Source organism: Leucopleurus acutus (genome assembly GCF_964270905.1).
Source record: "Leucopleurus acutus genome assembly, chromosome: 12".
Lineage (NCBI taxonomy): Eukaryota > Metazoa > Chordata > Mammalia > Artiodactyla > Delphinidae > Leucopleurus > Leucopleurus acutus.
The window spans coordinates 73,726,903-73,744,230 of NC_139154.1; the positions used below are offsets into that span (position 1 = coordinate 73,726,903).

At 45.8% G+C, this 17,328-nt stretch overlaps 1 protein-coding gene across 5 annotated transcripts in view; it reads left to right on the forward strand.

Moving 5' to 3' along the window:
• The window catches only part of SPTBN1 (spectrin beta, non-erythrocytic 1), a 196,124-nt gene that overhangs the window by 82,456 nt on the left and 96,340 nt on the right, over positions 1-17,328 (forward strand). Inside the window, exon 1 of one of the 5 annotated variants that reach the window (XM_082852267.1) lies at positions 1,191-2,256. The exons of 3 other annotated variants lie outside the window; for them this stretch is intronic. In XM_082852267.1, coding sequence (XP_082708393.1) covers positions 2,148-2,256 — 109 coding nt within the window. In that variant the 5' untranslated portion in view covers positions 1,191-2,147. Of the gene's footprint in view, positions 1-1,190; positions 2,257-17,328 lie in introns of those variants that run through there. One more of the 5 variants, XM_082852268.1, reaches the window with a different exon arrangement.

A 17,328-nucleotide genomic window follows, 5' to 3' on the forward strand; every position in this document is an offset into this window, starting at 1 on the left:
GTATATTTAATAGTGAAGAGGGGCCCGTTAAAAAGATCTCAAATGAGAAAATTCTCCATTCTCCTCTTTGTAGCCTTGATGTGATATGTGGGGGAAAAATCAAGAAGAGGTGCATTTTGCAAAACATACTTCTAATTTTGGATAGTATGACCATTTTTAGGGCATTTTCACATCATCCCCTCAGTAATCTTGTAGGGAGGCATGAATTATCCCTGTCTGACAGCAGAGGTTTAGAAAGAATCCAGGGTTTCTTCTAAGGTCATAAGTGATTAAGAGGCTTGGCCAGGACTAGAAAGCCAGGTCTTGGGAATCCTAGTCAAGTGCTTCTTCCAAGACCCTGCATTTTGCCACCTTGCTGTCAGTGTTTTGAATTGCAGTAGAGGGGCTTTAGAAAGTGCTCTACATCTTGGATGTGGAGAAATATCTTCGAATCCTGGGCCTGGCTTTAGAAAGCTCAAGGTTGACACTGGATGCATTAAAAAACCCAGCGGTGTGGATGGAAGGAGTGGGGTTGTTCCGAGTTGAGCAGTTAGCTAGACTCTGGGTTTGCTTTAACTTTAGCCCTGAACAGGATGCAGTTGCTTAAATTACAAGTGCCCTGGGGACTAAAGTAAACCTGTGGTGGAGGCCCATCTCTTCAGGGCAGATTGGAATCCCTTAGGAATGAAATTACCTTCTTCAGTGAGTATGGCTGCAAGGCTACACACTTGAAACGCTAAATTTGTAATTTGTTGTCTGCCTGTAGTTACTGAGAAAGGGGATGGGTGGATGGGTGGATGGGTGGGTGGGTGGGTGGGTAACTAGGGTCAGTTATTTCCCAAGAACACATTTTGATCACTGTTATTGTCTATGTAGAGGATTTTGTTTTTGGTTGAGGCTGGTGGGAGAAGTTAGGGAGGAGAGTTTTAAATTTTTGAAGAACTCAAGTTTAAAGGCTTTGTTTTACAAATCGCAGTAGGATTTCAGGGTGATTTCTTTTCTCTCCTCATTGGTTCCTGAAGTCATCCAGGTCAGGGATCCTGGAGGTGTTTACCTGTGTACCTTTCTCCCACAATGCCTTGCAAGTCGGTGCTCCCGTAAAGCTTGCATTGAGTTACTGTTATAGGGCCGGTGTTATCCCGGAAAACCGCCGCTTAACGTCTCGTACTGGCAGCGGCAGGTCGGCTGAGAATATCCTTCCGTGAGCCTGAACTTACACGCTCCCCCCCGCCCCCCTCGCTGTGGCCTTGCCCAACGCCCAGGGGGACTTTTACTTTGACCCGCTGGCACGGCCGGGCTGCCTCCGTGGTCGGTGCCCGCGCGGTGAGGACGCTGAGCGCCCAGGTGCGCGGCCCTCATGGCTGCGTGAGCTCCTGAAGCTAAATAGTGGAGGAGCCGCCCCGGCCGGGGACCTGCGGGGCGCCTTACCCTACTGGGCCGCCTCCTTTTCATGAGATAGTAATCGGAGACTTTTCCGTTACGTGAGGCTCTCAACAAAAGATTGTAATTCCAGCAGCTTTGTTTGGGAAGGTACCACCGCGGCAGGCGCGTCCTGGGCCCGACCCGGGGGTCGGCGGCCCCGCGGCGGCCGTTGGGTGGGGGCCGCGGCCGGCCGGCCTCCCCCGCGCCCCTTGTGGTACAGCCTGCGTTTCCTCTACAATGCGGTTATGCTAATCAGGTGACATCACCGCCCAGCGCACGGCGAGTGGCTCCCGATTAAATTACAAACCGGCGGCCGCCAAGGGCAGCCGGGAGGAGGTGTGTGCGCTGTGCCCGCGAGCTCCCGGGCTCGGCGACCGAGAGGCGTGTTTAGGATTGGCCTTATTTTTAAAAAATTTTAAGTAGGACTTGCGCCTCCCTCCCTCCGCCCTCCCGCCCCTCCTCGGTAATTTATTTCAAGCCTAGAGCCAAGGGCCACAAAAGGAAGGAAAGCCACAAGGAATTAGATGCGTGAGTGGCCGGGCTAAGGTGGACTCTCCTGCGGCCAACTTCCTATCAGATCTGCCTGCTGGACTTTCACACCGGGATGGGGCTTGCCTAAGGTCCAGCCCTTTTAGCCGGGGCCGGGAGCCAAGCGTTGCGGAAGCTGCTGCGTGTTGGATGGGGGTAGGAGGGGGCTGGAGCGGGATTTCCACCGTGCAGCCCGCCGGGGCGTTACGCTGGGCATAATGGAATTGCAGAGGACGGCTAGCATCTCCGGGCCGCTGTCGCCGGCTTACACGGGGCAGGTGCCTTACAACTACAACCAGCTGGAAGGGAGATTCAAGCAGCTACAAGGTAAACTCTCGTCTCAAAGGCCGGGCCTGCCCGGGGGCCGTGCTGCCTCCAGTGGTTCTGAGGGTTTATTTGTGCCATATGGTACGTGACCCTAATGAAGACCGGCGGCCGCGCGCCCGGCCCCAAAGCCTCTGGTTGGCTGCGAGCACCCCATTCACTACTTAAAGGAGACAGTTTCTCACTCTTCACTCCAGAAAAGCCACCATTTGGAGTCTCTATCTCCAGTTTCCCTTGGGCTCTCTTGGTTGTCAGGTATCTGCTGCCCACTGCACACACATTTTTTCTCTTTTTAGCTGTCTTTGCATTTTAGTAGATCACTGGTAATAGACCTATTAGTATGCAAGTATTTGATTCCGGGTCGCCTCCGTCTCCCAGCACCCAGCCTTTTACCTCTGGGAAGCCTAAAGGTGTAAAGTGCACTGCTGGACACCCTGTAGAACAATAGCAAAGGGAAGGAGGGAGTGGTCTTTTTGTTCCTAAGCCTTGGGTAAATTACAGTTTTGATTCCGAAGCTTCGTTTTAACCCTTTTGATGTATTGTGTTGGGATAGAGCCTTGCCATCAATTTAGTGAGCTGTGTAATTTATAATGAAAACCAGTTATTGTCATTCCAGTGCTATTGGGTTAGATTAGTTGGATCAATTACAGGTTTCTTGGAGTCTGTATTAATCTCAAACAGTTGAACGAATCTAATATTTTTATAGAGAGCAGTGTGTGGGGTGATGGGCCTGCAGCCTGCGGCCGAAGTGGCCCCTGCAGCCCCCTTCCCTTGGCTGTCCCTGCCCAGCCAGCAAGCCTGGCCGGTGGTGTCTTGGAGCTTATACACGAAAAAGGATTTGTAACTGAAAACAGAACTCCTTCCGTTAGGAAGCCCCTGGAATCGGTAATAGGCTGGGAATGATTCTAGTGCTGTGAAAAAGTAGCCTTTGCAGACGGTGTATGTTTCTTATTTTAACTCTTCTTGGTGCCACAAATGTGGATCCTGGGAGGAGGAGGAGGAAGGAAGGAAGCAGCTCAGTCTTAGAATGTTTTCACTGGGGAGACGGGGAGGCTATATTTCATTCACAGGTTTATTTGTCTTGTGAAATAGTTGACAGTAATGACACTTTTCTGGAAAACAAGAGGCAGAACAGGACATGATTTTAAACATTTGCTAGGCTGTTCTGCATTCCTCGGGCAGTTAGCTAAGAGGAAGCTCCATTCTCTCTAGGGAATGGTTGTGTGTCTTTGCTTCATCCCTCTTGAGCTCTTCGAAGGTAGAATTTGCTTTTATGGAAAACTTAGGGGGGGGCCAGAGCTGGTGGCGGGGTGGGGACTTGAAGATGGTAAATAGAGGAGTGGGGTGTGTCCATTATCTTCTGGGTGTGTGGTCAAAGGCCCACAGTTTGAGGTTTGAGGTTCTGAGAATTCAGAATGCACCTCTTCTTCAAATGACCCAGGCTCCTCACTTCATTGTATCATACTGCCAAGGAGGAAGCACCAAGGAGGATCCTTGATCTGAAAACCTATTACTGAGGTCCAGTCAGCCCCCTCCTGTAGTCTCAGAAGAAATGAAAACCAAGGAGAAAATACCAGAAGGTGTGGGGAGCAGTGTGCCCACAGGCCCACCCATAACAAAAGGCTGTTACTCTGAAAGGTTTGAGGACGGTTGTAAAACTGCTCACTGAGGAGGGTGGAGCTTACACACAGGAAATGTCTTAAACTGTCCTCTCTGGAAAAGTAAAATTTAAATTAAAAAAAATCACCGCGTGCCTTTGATATTTTACCTCGTGTTTCCCAAGGAAATTCCTTCAAAAGGAGTGAGCTGCACATTTGGTGTGGTGATTTTCTTAAATGACCTTTGTCCCCTAATTTGGTTGCAGATAACTTTCTTATTTCTAAATATTGCGGTTTAGAAGTTGCACAAGTTTAGTGTTGGTATTTCTTCTATAACAGAAAACCACCCGTGTTGGGGAACTGAGCCAGGGTGAATTAACTCTCAAGTATGGTGGATCCCAGGAGAATTACAAACAGTTGGCATCATCCATAGTTACACATGGAATTGATTGCATTTTAAAAAACTTGAGGAATATTTTTGATAAAACCTTTTCCCATCCCCACCTACCCCCGACCCCCGTCTGGTATTTGTTACTTACTGTTTAGTATTTGTAGTGCTTCCAGTCATCACATCTTTGATAACATATAGATTCTGTCTGCTGATTTAATTTCGTACATGCCTACTAAGCTGCCTTTTTCCTCTTTTTAATCCTTCCTAGTACTTATAACCCAATACTGGCAAACGACACCTCTGAATCTGTATCGATTTTTTTTTTAGTGCCTCTAATATGAACTTATTTATTTAGCGTCTACACCTTAGAGTCTGAGAGTACTGTGATTTTGTAGGAGATATTTCTGCAGTTTTCTTGGTTTCAAATATTTTCACCCTGGATCCTAAAAATCTCAGGAGGGGGCAGAGTTTTAATGTTCTACTTAAGGGAAATACAATGTTAAAGTGAGTCTGGTCTTTTAGATAAAATAGTTTATAGAGATTTATCAGTAAGTAAATAAGTGTGATTAGAAACAAAACCTCACTGAGGGGCTTGAGGGGCTTAAGGGGCCGAGGTGCAGCGTGATGTCTTTCACACTGATGCTCCTGGTGTAAGAGATAGGACCTTCCACCTCTGATGGCTTCAGACATTAACCACTGACGCCCAGCACACACCTGACAGGCACACACCTGACAGGCATATCCGCTGCGTGCTCGAGATCTCTTTCGAATTTCACCTGCAAGATTAAGTTACCGCCTTCCTCAGAATCTGTTCGTGTATCTTACACAGTTAGATTTGTTGTTTTGCTTTTCTTTTTTAAGTAAGAGAGGACTGCTGAAACACAACAAAACTCAACCTCACATGTTTTTAAAAAATGTGCTTGTAGTAACGGAGAAGTTCATGATGATACCTTTTCTCCAGTTTCACCTCAGCCAGCTCCACCCCTTATCAGACGGTACTCCTGCCCCTCCTCTACTCAGAGGCTGTTGCGCCTGCCTCTTGCGTAAATTAAATTCCAGGCTCCTTAGCCTGGCATTCAGGACCCTCCCCCAGATGGCCCCAGACACGAAATTCCTATTCCAGCTCTTTACATTCCAACCAAATAAATCTTCCAGGTGGGCAGGCCTGCAGCTCCTCATGAAACCCAGCCCTGGGTTTTTCCTTCATTGTCTACCTCATGCCTCAAAGGCTCTGCCCTTCCATTTCACCAATAGAAATCCTTCCTACAATTTTTTTTTTTTTTTTTGCGGTACGCGGGCCTCTCACTGTTGTGGCCTCTCCCATTGCGGAGCACAGGCTCCGGACGTGCAGGCTCAGCGGCCATGGCTCACGGGCCCAGCCACTCCGCGGCATGTGGGATCTTCCCGGACCGGGGCACGAACCCGTGTCCCCTGCATCGGCAGGTGGACTCTCAACCACTGCGCCACCAGGGAAGCCCCCAACAATTTTTTTTTAAGACTGTGCTTACATTCCATTATTCCAGAAAGCTTCTCCTTGTCTCCTCCGTTGGGTAGTGGGAAAAAGATTTCATGGAGTGCTCACCATGCACCAGACGTGTTAGTGGGAGCTTTGTCTATATCTCATCTTGTGTTCATAGCACACTTAGGAGATTTTTTTTTTAATTGAAGTATAATTGATGTACAATATACGTTACAGGTGAACAATATAGTGATTCACAGTTTCAAAGGTTATACTCCATTTATAACTACTATAAAATATTGGCTTATTTCCTGTGTAGCTTATTTTGTAGCTTATTTTACATATAGTAGTTTGTACCTCTTAATCCCTTGCCCCTATATTGCCCCCCCCCCCCCCCGCCCCGAGGTTTTAAAGATGAAACGGTAGAGAGTCAAATAGCTTGTTTCAGGTCCCAGGCACTGTGTTGAGCTCAGGCTGAACATTGTTGTTCTCGAACTGTCTCCTCCAAGACTTCTAGATATTAATATTATTTTATTTCTGCAAAAAAGAGAGAGAAGGTGACCTTGTGAAATGCCAGCCCCAACCTGCTTCTCTCTTCTTCCTACCTGCCCCCTCACAGCACTGATTCTATCAGTTCTGGCAGTGGAGTTATAATGAAGACAGAATCTAGTTGAAATACACCAACATGAACTTTCTCTGCCTTCTTTGCAGCCTGACCCTGACATCCAGCACCTGGTGTTTCTGGAGAAGGTGCTTTCTCTTAGCTGTTCTGGCTCAGTTCTGGAATCATGGAGTCACCTGTCTTCACTGGGACATAGAAGGAGACTAAAGATTTGCAGGCTGTGGGAATGTGTTACACTCAAGTTTATTACGTGCTCTCTCAGGGTTGCCTCCTTGAATTTCTTCATTTTTTTGGTTTTGATTTCTAAACTGTTAGGGAAAGACTTTTGCTGGTTTTATACCCACAGATCATGGGGAAAATGCATTCTTAAGTGTTTAAAAAGAACTTTCCAGTTTGTTATGGTACCTAGATGTTTGTCTTGTGTAATTTCATAAACCACAGAGAGAGAAGATTGCTGGGTTTACACCTGCTTGTCATGAAGAAAACTTTAAGTTCTTAGATATAAAGTAATAGCCTTCAAATATTTCCCACTGTGGCAGTGAAAAGAGTTGGTGACAAATGATAACCCTGGTTTTCTTGGGGTGGCCAAGATTTATAAGAACATTTTCTGGGTTCTGGTCTGGATACCTGCCAATGCTGTACTATGATACTATAGATTTTTCTAAGCGCAGATAACTTTGTGGGATAAGTCACCAATTTAAAAAAAAACTCTTTTCACCAGTTTAACACAGTTTCAGCTCAAAATTTAGAACTTCCAAGCAGATTTGTGAATTAGAATCTTTTTTGAGTGATGTACTACTATTAATTATTATTATTAATATTTATAACACTTAATTTGAATACGTACCATCTTGCTTAATTAACTACATGAGATTATCCAGAGTACCCAGCATGGGAGCCAGTACTCAGTAGGTTCTAAATAAGTGGGCATTTCCTTAGTACTAATAATAATCCTGTGGAGTATTCTCTTCCTTTTTATAAAGAAATAGATCATTGGATTCAGATCAACCAGTATGAGGCTTCCTCTCCAGAATCCAGGTTTTCTGACTCCAAACTTGATCTTCTCCTATAGGACCACGAAGTGTAGGTTAGGTATGAGCCATAATACCCCTTACCCAGATATCATGAATACATTCTGGCGGCATGGAAAATTAACAAGCGCAAAACTGCTCAGATTTCTGGACATGCGTTGCCCTCAGTGTTTGGTGGTCTAGGAGCACCGACAGTCAAGGGAACACTGATTCTTTTAGCTTAAGTCCAATGTTTGACTGGGATGACTGTAAAAAGGACTCTTGGAGACCAGTTAGGAAGAAGAGGAGGGGAGATAGTTACTCCGTTTGAGCAAAAGATACCACTTAACGGTAGTGAAAGAATGGGACTCTAAACCGTCCTGGCTACTGAGGAAGCTTTCTAGGTGATTGTGTTCCCAATTTTCATCTCTTCTCATGCCTTGGGCCTAGAAAGGTGTCTGTTCACAGCCCCACTGCTGCCTCCTCTGTGTTAGTCTCTCTCCGTGGTTTCCTAATGCCCCCCTCCCCCGCATGCAGCTGCCCCAGCCTCCCTAAATGCAGGCTCTGATAAGAGATCTCCCTGCAAAAACTTGGGATTTGACTCCAGCTGACCTGCCCACCTCCAGCTCCTGCTATCCCTTACTCCACGGTACTCATGAGTCCCTAAACCTACCCTGCATTTTCCTGCTCTCCTGGTTTCTTCCCCCTGGGAATTATTTCTTGTGTCAGGATCTTTTTTTTGCGGTTCAGTTCAGATGCCACTTAATTCAGGGGAGAGGTGATCAGAATCTCTGCTTGGATTCTTTTCCTTTAAGATTTAAAGTTTAAGCCCTTGGTCAATCTCCTGTGATTTTCACATCCTGCCTTTGGTTGGAGTTTGAGTATCTGCCTCTCTGCTTTCCTTACATTTCACAAAGTCTGGGAGCATAAAGACAAAAGTCTGATACAGCCTGTCTTACCCATAGAAGTCACTAAGCATTTATTAAGGAGTAAATGAATGAAGTAGTATTATGGAATACTTTGTTTCAGTGGTTCTCAGAATGAGGTTCCTAGACCAGTAGCAGCATCCTGACCTGGGAACTTGCTCTAAGTGTAAATTCTCGGGCGCTGCTTCTGACCTACTGAATCAGAAACTCTCCGGGTGAGGCCTAGCCATAGGTTTTTAACTAGCATGCCTGGTGACTGTGATGTACACTCAAGTTTGAGAAACGCTCCCTTATTGGATCATTTGTACCCTCTTTGCAATTTGGGGGTGGGAGGATTTGGGAAGAACAGATTGCGTGAAATGCTCCCAGATAGGAGCAGATATTGTATCTGATTTCTTACTGAAGAATGAAGAGATAGGGAAAAGTATGTTTTAGAACAAAATTGTGTAGTAGTGGAAAAGGTATTTAGCCAGTCAGGAATGAGCTCTACCCTGCTAAACTAGAGGAGCCATTTAACATCTGCAGGCCTCAGCCAACTCCTGACTGCCAAATGGGGTCAATAATCTGTCAGAGCTTCAAGTTTCCAGTGAACCAGAGCTTCACAGCCATTCATCCGTTCCTACTGGAATCATACTTGTGCATATTATCAAAAATACGCCAGGTAGATCCCAGCCATTTTTAGATCTTAGTGCCTCTTCTCCCTTTTGCCTGACAAGTTTCTATCAACTCTTAGAAGCCCCAGCCATGAAAAACTAATGACGGGGAAATAAATGATGGGGGCGTCGTAAAGCCTTCCTCTGACTTCAGTATTCTTTGCTTGATTGGCTTGCTTAAAAATCTGGCAGTTGTTTGTATATCATGGGTGCAAAGGACTTGGCATTCAAAAGCTCAGTAGTTGGTTACTAATCTAGGCTATTTTAAAGCAAGAGGACTCCTAAGAAATAAAATGATAAAAGTGTTTTAAGCAGTATAGGACATGCTTTCTTGTCCTCTTTGTTTATTAACACATATTTATTGGTCGCCTGCTTTTCAGTAAGCAAGCTGTCCTCTGGTTAGGAAGTGTGTGAGTAAGCGTGGCTCCGCTATGCTGCCGAGCTGACTGATGAGTAGAAGCAAGTGGAGAAATAAACTTGTTCCAGGTGGGGACCCAGGTAGGGGAACTGAAGCAGGGCCAGGGTGGCCGGAGCTTAGAGTCCAGAGTGAGGAAGTGTTGGTAGGAGGGGTACTAGAAGAGAGAGTAAACAAAGGCCAGAGGATGCACAGTCCTGTAAATCAAGTTAAGGAGTTGGGAAGGCAGTGGGAGGCTACTGAAGGATTTTAAGTATGGGAGTGACTTGTTCTGATTTTTTTCTCCTTAAGGAAGGGCCAGTCTGGTTCCTGAGTATAATGATTGTTTTGGAAGGTGGGTGCTGGTCAAGAGAAGAGGCAGGAGACCACTTAGGAGGCTGTTGCATTTGTTGTGATGAAAAACAGAAACAGCATAAGCTCCTTGAATTCGGAACTGCAAGGTACTTAGAAGCTTATTACTCAGTGTGGTCTGTAGATGACCTGGGAGTTTGTTAGAAATGCAGAATCTCAGGCTCGCCCCGAACCCACTAAGTCATAACTTCCTTTTAGCAAGATCCCCAAGTGGTTTGTATGCACAGACAAGTCTAAGAAGTGCTGCCTTGGAAATAATCTCTGCCTGCTTCCCCTACCCCTTGAGCCGAGAAGGAAATAGTCCTAAAGAGGCTATGACCTTTCTGAGGTTTAACGTTTGTGTTTCATATAGAGTCTGCTTTAAAGGAAGGAGGGTGTGTGTGTGTGTGTGTGTGTGTGTGTGTGTGTGTGTGTGTGTGTGTGTGTGTGTTAAGTAAACTGGATCATTTTAACTGTAAAAATAATATAGTATCCAAATGAATAATAGTTAATTAAAGAAAGTTTAGCGTTACCCTAGGAGATTACAAGGGCTTTAAAGCATGTTTGGTTAATTCCTAGCTTTATGAATCTTTGTAGAGTTTGGCTAGGATTCTCTTACTTGCTAATCCTGCAGTTCTAGAAATTTGTGAAGTTAAAAAAACACAGTTTCTTTTCATCTATCCATTTGGTATTAATGGAGAATTACAAAAATACTCTGGGCTACTTTCTCTTAAGTTCTTCCAGAATTTCAACATGGTGTCCTGGGAAGTAGAGGCTTATTAAGTCCATACTTGCTTCGTGACTTAAACCTTTGATATACTTTTAAACTATTTTTTAAAGCAAAAATACCCCCTCCTCCCCACACTCCATCTTACTAAAATGATCCTAATTAAATGAATGTTGGTGTTCTTGCAGTTGGTTAGACTTCAGTCCGGTTTCATATATATCAAACTTACCCAGCAAGTGCCTTCAGGTTTTGGTGTTAAAGCTGGATTTGAAATACATTAAATATCTGTTACTTGATAAGCGCTCATTTCCTGTGAGTCTGCAGGTGAAGCTTTAAAATTACTGGTTATTGATTAGGTAGGGGAGGAAAAGCACCTGCTGAAACTTGTTGGCCAGAATTTTTGGCCCCTTAGAAGAAAGAAAAGGGGTGGGGAGATAAGTGACTTCTGTTCTGACTGGCATCAGTCCAGAACCTTTCTGACAGGGGAAGGGGTGTGGGTAATGAAAGCAGTAGTATTCAGATGGTGTTCTTTCAAAGGCAAGCTTGAAGGTTATTAATAGACAAGAATTAAATTTCTAGCTGTTCTTTGTATTACTCCAACATTTTTTATATTTATTATTTCACAGCCGTATCAGGTCATCTCCAGAATAAATAAAAATGAAAGAATAACTCATGTAAAATCCCGCAGTCCCCACAAATCTTAACTCTCTGATAGTTCTTGTTTATATACAGTTTAACAGTGTTACAGTCATTATATAGATTCAGTTTTGTCTTGGCATGTTGTTTTTATTTTTCACTTAACGTTATATGACAAACATTTCACATGTGGTTATTTTCTGTGCCTCTTGTCAAATGGCTTTCCAGATCCGGGCAATTTATTTACCAACCTGAACCTGCTGTCTCTTCTGTGGGATGGGGGTAATACAACTTCTGTGTAATAAGATTGTTGGAAGAGTAAACGAGATTCTCCGTGGAAATTGTTCCGGCACATCCCTCAGTAGTCAACAGCAGCCTTTATTGTTACAGGTCCTGGTTAAAAGGCAAAGCAGTACCCTGCGGCGGCAAGTCTTTTGAACTTGAGTTGAATGCCTCAACCGCGCCCCCGCGTCCGAAACCTGTTCTGGGTGTGGCTTCCTTCAGCATGTGTAGAAGAGCGTTGAGTTTGCCTGAAAATGCACCCAGCCGAAAACACCCCCTTTTATGTTGCGCTTTAGAAAGTACACAGGGTTGGCAGCAGTCACTTGAGCCTGGTGACTTTTGATGTTGGTTGAGGACACAGTGGTGGTGCCTCTCCCAAGTTCACAAAAAGCGTGCGGAGCACTTAGTGCTGCAGCCACAGTGTCCAGCACGTCGTCAGAAGAGACTACTGTAGCCAGACTCACATTAGCTGCCCTCTGTAGAATGCCTCTACTGTGTTTGCTTTTGAAAGGCCTCTCTTAGCCTTTCTCTCTCTCTCTCTCCCCCAACCTTGTTTTCAAGAGGCACAGGACCTTTGAGTAGCAAATCCAGTGATCACACACAGTAGCATGGAGACACAGGCTGGCCTATATTCGGTCTCACAAAGGCCTTGTGAACGAGCTGGCCTTAAAGTCTTTTTTTAATGCTTAAATGATGCAGGTGGAGAGTTAATCTGAGGATCACTGAGGCACGCTTCATTCATGAAGAATGTGAGCAAAACATAAAACGTCCGGAGGCTCTGTTCTTCTCTGGTGGCAAGGAAATTACATAGGCTGTGTCATTATTTGGGTGAATTTTACCCCCACCCCCGCCCCCGCTGAGAGTGCAGTTGTGTTGGAATTTTGAAGTGAGAGCTGTGGGTTTAAGCACGACTAGTTGCAGGAGTGGTGTGTGTGTGTGTGTGTGTGTGTGTGTGTGTGTGTGTGTGTGTGTGTGTGTGTGTCCTGCAATCCTTATACAAACCATAGACATTATTTTGGCCACACTGATAAGCAAATGGTGGTTATCCCTTGGAATGTGGCCTTGGCATTTTGAATTAGGTTTGTTTTTTAAAGAGAAACTTTGAAGGTCTGGTTTAAAGTGGATAGAGCCTTTGAAAATCTGCCTAGTCTGTTTGAACTGTTAAATGCCAGTGAGTTTCTGTAGATTGCTAGCTTGACTGTATAGTAGTTGAGAGGTGAATACAAGTCTAGTGCAAAGTGTGTTTCTGGTGCTTGAAAACGGTGCCCTGATTTCTATTGAGGAAGACATTTATTCCTACAGAGGTTTAAACGACTTGCTATCAAAAAAATTCAGTCTTGCAGTGGTAGAAGGAGATTGTGTATTATCTGCGAACAACTGCCAAGCAGATGAAATCCCAGCTGCACAGAGTTTGTGGTGGAGAGTGGGTGGCAGTGACCAGGGGAGCAGGGAAGCGGCAGGCGGTCGTGAGAAGGGCTGTATTCAGAATTAGGATATTTTATCTCTCATTTTAGAAACTCAACGGTGGTGGAAAGTTCACGGGCTGTGGATTCATATAAGCCAGCATTCAAATCCTGGCTCCACCGTTGACCTCACTGAGCCCCATTTTCTTCATCTGTACAAACTGGGAAGAATAAATAGCCCTTGGGGGATGGTTGGGAAGCTTAAATTCGTATATTGTATAAACAGGGTGACCAACTCATCCTGGTTTGACAGAGACTTCCCCAGTTTAGCACTGGTTGTCCCACATCCAGGGAATCTCCCAGATTCTAGGAGAGAGAGAATCTCTCTTAGAGTACCAGGCAAGCGGGGCGCTAGGTCACCCTAATTATATATGAAAGCACCTGTTACTGTGTATAGAGGACGGAGATGATGTCTGTATGTGTTAGTTCACCCCTGCATTCCTTCCTAGTGCTCGGCACATAAGTAAATGTCTCATAAATAAAGGAGTGTATGAATGAATGAGTAAAGTAATGAAGGCAGTAGTAACACATTTAAGGTGACTTAACGCCTCTTCTTCCCTGTTGGCTCTCATTCCCTGAGAAGAGGTGGCCTCACCAGCCACATGGTAAATAATGTGCTGAATGAATCACTCATGATAATGATTTTGGCTCTATGATGTGGCTAAACTATAACTTCAGGAAGAGATTATCTGAGTCTGTCTCCTTTTTTGATAACATGAAATTTTGATAGGACCCTAGGGACCTCCCTCATGTAGTCCCTGTACCCTACAGGGCACTGGGGAATTGACTTCACTTTGGTGGAAAGGAGAGGAGAGGAGAGCCCACGGCATTACGGTACTTGCAGAGAGAGGAACCGGTCCTTGGAAGTTAATTAGGCACCGGGTTGTCTCTTCATTTTTGTTGCTTTTCTTTTTCCTTTGAGTGGGTGGGCAAGAGTAGTTGGTCCAGGAGAAAAGTTTAAGGGTGACACTAGGACATAGCAAAAGAGGTAAAAGTGTACCCCGTGAAACTGCAATGCATTCTTCTAGGTGTGGTAGCCATTCAGAGCTTTATATTGTGTGGCTGTGAATAAAATGAATGAGATTTCTCTAATGTGAATATGCCTTTACTCAGAGTGATGCCGCATGAGTAATGCTTTTCTGGAAGCCAGGCAGTTAATAATACTCTGAGCAAATAAAGGCAGAGCCTCAGAAGTTTAGATACCAGCTAAATGTGCAAGCTTGGTCTTTTGAACTGAAGAAACAGCCATGGAGAAAACTAATTTTGGCCCAAGAACTACTACTTACCAGCCCTCAGTGCCTTACAGTCTCAAACCCCAACACCCGCCCCACCACCCCCCCCCCCCGCTTTAAAAAAATCTTTGGGTTTCCTCTGCAAATGTATATGATTTCAATTTTGAGACGGGAGGTTATTTTTTCACTTGAAACACAAGGAAACAGTTTTTTAAAGTCATACTCATTCCGCAGTGGGCTTGACTGTAGCTGGACTTGACTAGGAGTTCTTGGCCACAGAACCACATGCACTGTTTATCAGGGTAGTAAATTCTGATGGCTTTTGGTGAAGGGAGAGGGTTGGAGTTGAGGGAGGGGCACTAGAGCTGGGCCAGATCTGGCGCTGGCTGTCTCTGTGAGGGTTTGCCCCTGGCGTGCTGGGGGGTCAGATGGGAGGGTGGACCCAGATGTTCATCTCAGCCATTGTCATCCAGGGATTCTGAAATGACCTTTCTTACCTCGTTTTCCTATGAGCTCATAATTGTCTGCACACATAAATTGTGTCCTGGGTCCTGGCTCCCTCTTTGTTTGATCAGGAGCCGCTCTTCTGCTCAATGCTTTTTTGGGAGAGTAAAGCGAGGCCCAGGTCATTCTGTGATGCAGCAGTTGATTTGGGATCTTCTGTCTTTGTTCCCCCTCCCCCAGTGGGAATTCACACTGTAACTCATCTTCTAAGGTTCCCTGCCTTAAAAGCCCACAAACAAAACTCCTATTGGAGTAGGAGCCCTGATCATTGGAATAATGAATGGTGTTACTCAACCCCTGTTGAACATTCTGCCTGACGGAGGGCCTCTGTCTGTAGCTCTTTGCTAGGCACTGGGATACAGTTTCTTTTCCTGCCTCAAGAAGCTCACAAACAAGTCAAGACACAGGAAAACAGTTTTTGTAGTAGGATTTGGATGGGTATATATGAGGCGGGGGGCTGCTTTATACACCTGCACAGTGAAGAACGCCGGCCCTCGCCTCTCTTCCTGGTTTGCTGTGACAGTCGGTTACATCATAATTCGTGAAAGCCCTATGAAAAATACAGATTCATGATCGATTCTAAGTTTTTGTTGGGGAAACAAATGGCGAGGCTGTGCTTGTGCTCAGGTACACTCAGCTGGTATGGTGTTCAATGAGGAAGGAAGCAGAGACCTTTCAATAACAATAGCCAACGTTTATTCTTCAGTACCCGACTCTGTGCCATTTATTAGATGCATTACCTCACTGCATACTTGGGAGAATGCTAGAGATGGGCACAGATCTGTTTACAGATGAGGAAACTAAGCCTTGGAGAGATGAAGCAACTTGCTCAGTGGCAGGCGGCTAGTAAGCGGTGGGCCGGGCCTGGCAGTCGCGCCTGGCTGTGTGTTCACCGAGCCCTACTCCACACTGCCTCTCCTAGATGCTTATCTTCCTGGGAGGATCTAGGTGTGGCTGGGTGTGGAGGGAGCAGTTGGACCACATCTGCTAGCAGCAGCCTGCGCAGTGTCTTGTCTGCTTTGAAGCATCTCCCTCAGCCCTAGCTCCTCAGAAAGCATCCTCCCCTCTGGGGGTGAGATTTATGATGTGATTTCCTTCCTCCTCCCTCTGGAGGTCAGCTCTTCTCCCCCAGGGTCAGAAAGCCCCTCGGTTGCTGGTAGCCGGCCCTGCCGGAGTCCCTGCCCGCCCTGTGTTCAGGGTAGGTCATGCTTGTGTCACCACGCGGTAAGCTGGGGGGTGCTGTGAGGGCCGGATCAATGCGGTCTGGTTTGGAATTGCAGGTCACACCCTTTCCACCACACTGCTCATGAAGCTACTGATGCCTGTGTGTAAAAGTGAAACCACAAGCTGCTTTCTCTTGCCCTGAGTGTGACTTTTAAAAAAGTTTTTGTGGGCTTTCCAGCCTGAGCTCTAGGTATAAGTCAGGTACCTTCACCTACATATGATTTATCCACTCAGTAGCCCTGTGAGGTAGGTGGTATAACGTCTGCTCTGTGGATTGAGAAACCTGAGGATCAGAAAGGTGAAGTAAGGTGGCAAGGTTCTTAGCCAGCATGTGACAAAATGGGTGACTTTGTGAAACTCTGCAGCAGGGAGGGGCCTTTTTCAACACTTCTTTGAACTTAGAGCATGTGCTTTTTCTAAATAGGTGGAGGCACATAGCAAGGCATATAGTGTACGTGTCTGTCAGCACATGTGTGGATTGAGTTGATTTTAAATTTTGTTTAAGACGTGTATTTAATTATTCTTATTTGACATCTAGCCAAATTCACAGGTGTTTAAAAGTGTACCATCTAGGGACTTCCCTGGTGATGCAGTGGTTAAGAGTCTGCCTGGCAATGCAGAGGACACAGGTTCAAGCCCTGGTCTAGGAAGATCCCACATGCCGCGGAGCAACTAAGCCCGTGAGCCACAACTACTGACTGAGCCTGCGCACCTAGAGCCCGTGCTCCACAACAAAGAGAAGCCACCGCAATGAGAAGCCCGTGCACCACAAGGAAGAGTGGATCCCGCTCGCCGCAACTAGAGAAAGCCCGTGTGCAGCAACAAAAACCCAACACAGCCAAAAATAAATGTTAATTAATTAAAAAAAAAAAGTGTACCATCTAACCTAGCAACAAATTGAATACACGGCTTGAAAATGGAAGGCTCACCAATAGGTTTCTCACGTGCCAATTTCTGATAAGACTGTTGGTATTGCTGAGTAAATCCTTCCATTAAAAACAATGCAATCTGCTTATTTGCTTATCTTTGATATTGCAAGGGGCATAATATTGTGGGGATGGGTAACGTATCTGCATACCTTAAAGGACAGAGCAGACGTTCACCCACATGTAGATACAGTGTTTGGTAAATGCAGTTAGGCTATTTGGGGGATGTTGAGCCATGTAATAGCCTAAATTCAGGTGATTTTGAGCCTTGGCATATCAGGATCCTTTGGAACGTAGTTAACAGACATGGATATAGATCCACTGCTAATACTGTGAGGGCGCTGGATCCCAAATTGTTGGAGATATGAAATACCTGCAGCCAAGCATCTCTCTTTTTTTTTTTTTTGCTGTACGCGGGCCTCTCACTGTCGTGGCCTCTCCCGTTGCGGAGCACAGGCTCCGGAAGCGCAGGCTCAGCGGCCACGGCTCATGGGCCCAGCCGCTCCGCGGCATGTGGGATCCTCCCGGACCGGGGCACAAACCCGTGTCCCCTGCATCGGCAGGCGGACTCTCAACCACTGCGCCACCAGGGAAGCCCCGAGCATCTCTTGATGCAGTGATGTGGTGGTGACTCAGTGACAGCCAGACTGCTCGGCTTCTAGGTACCAACGACTCAT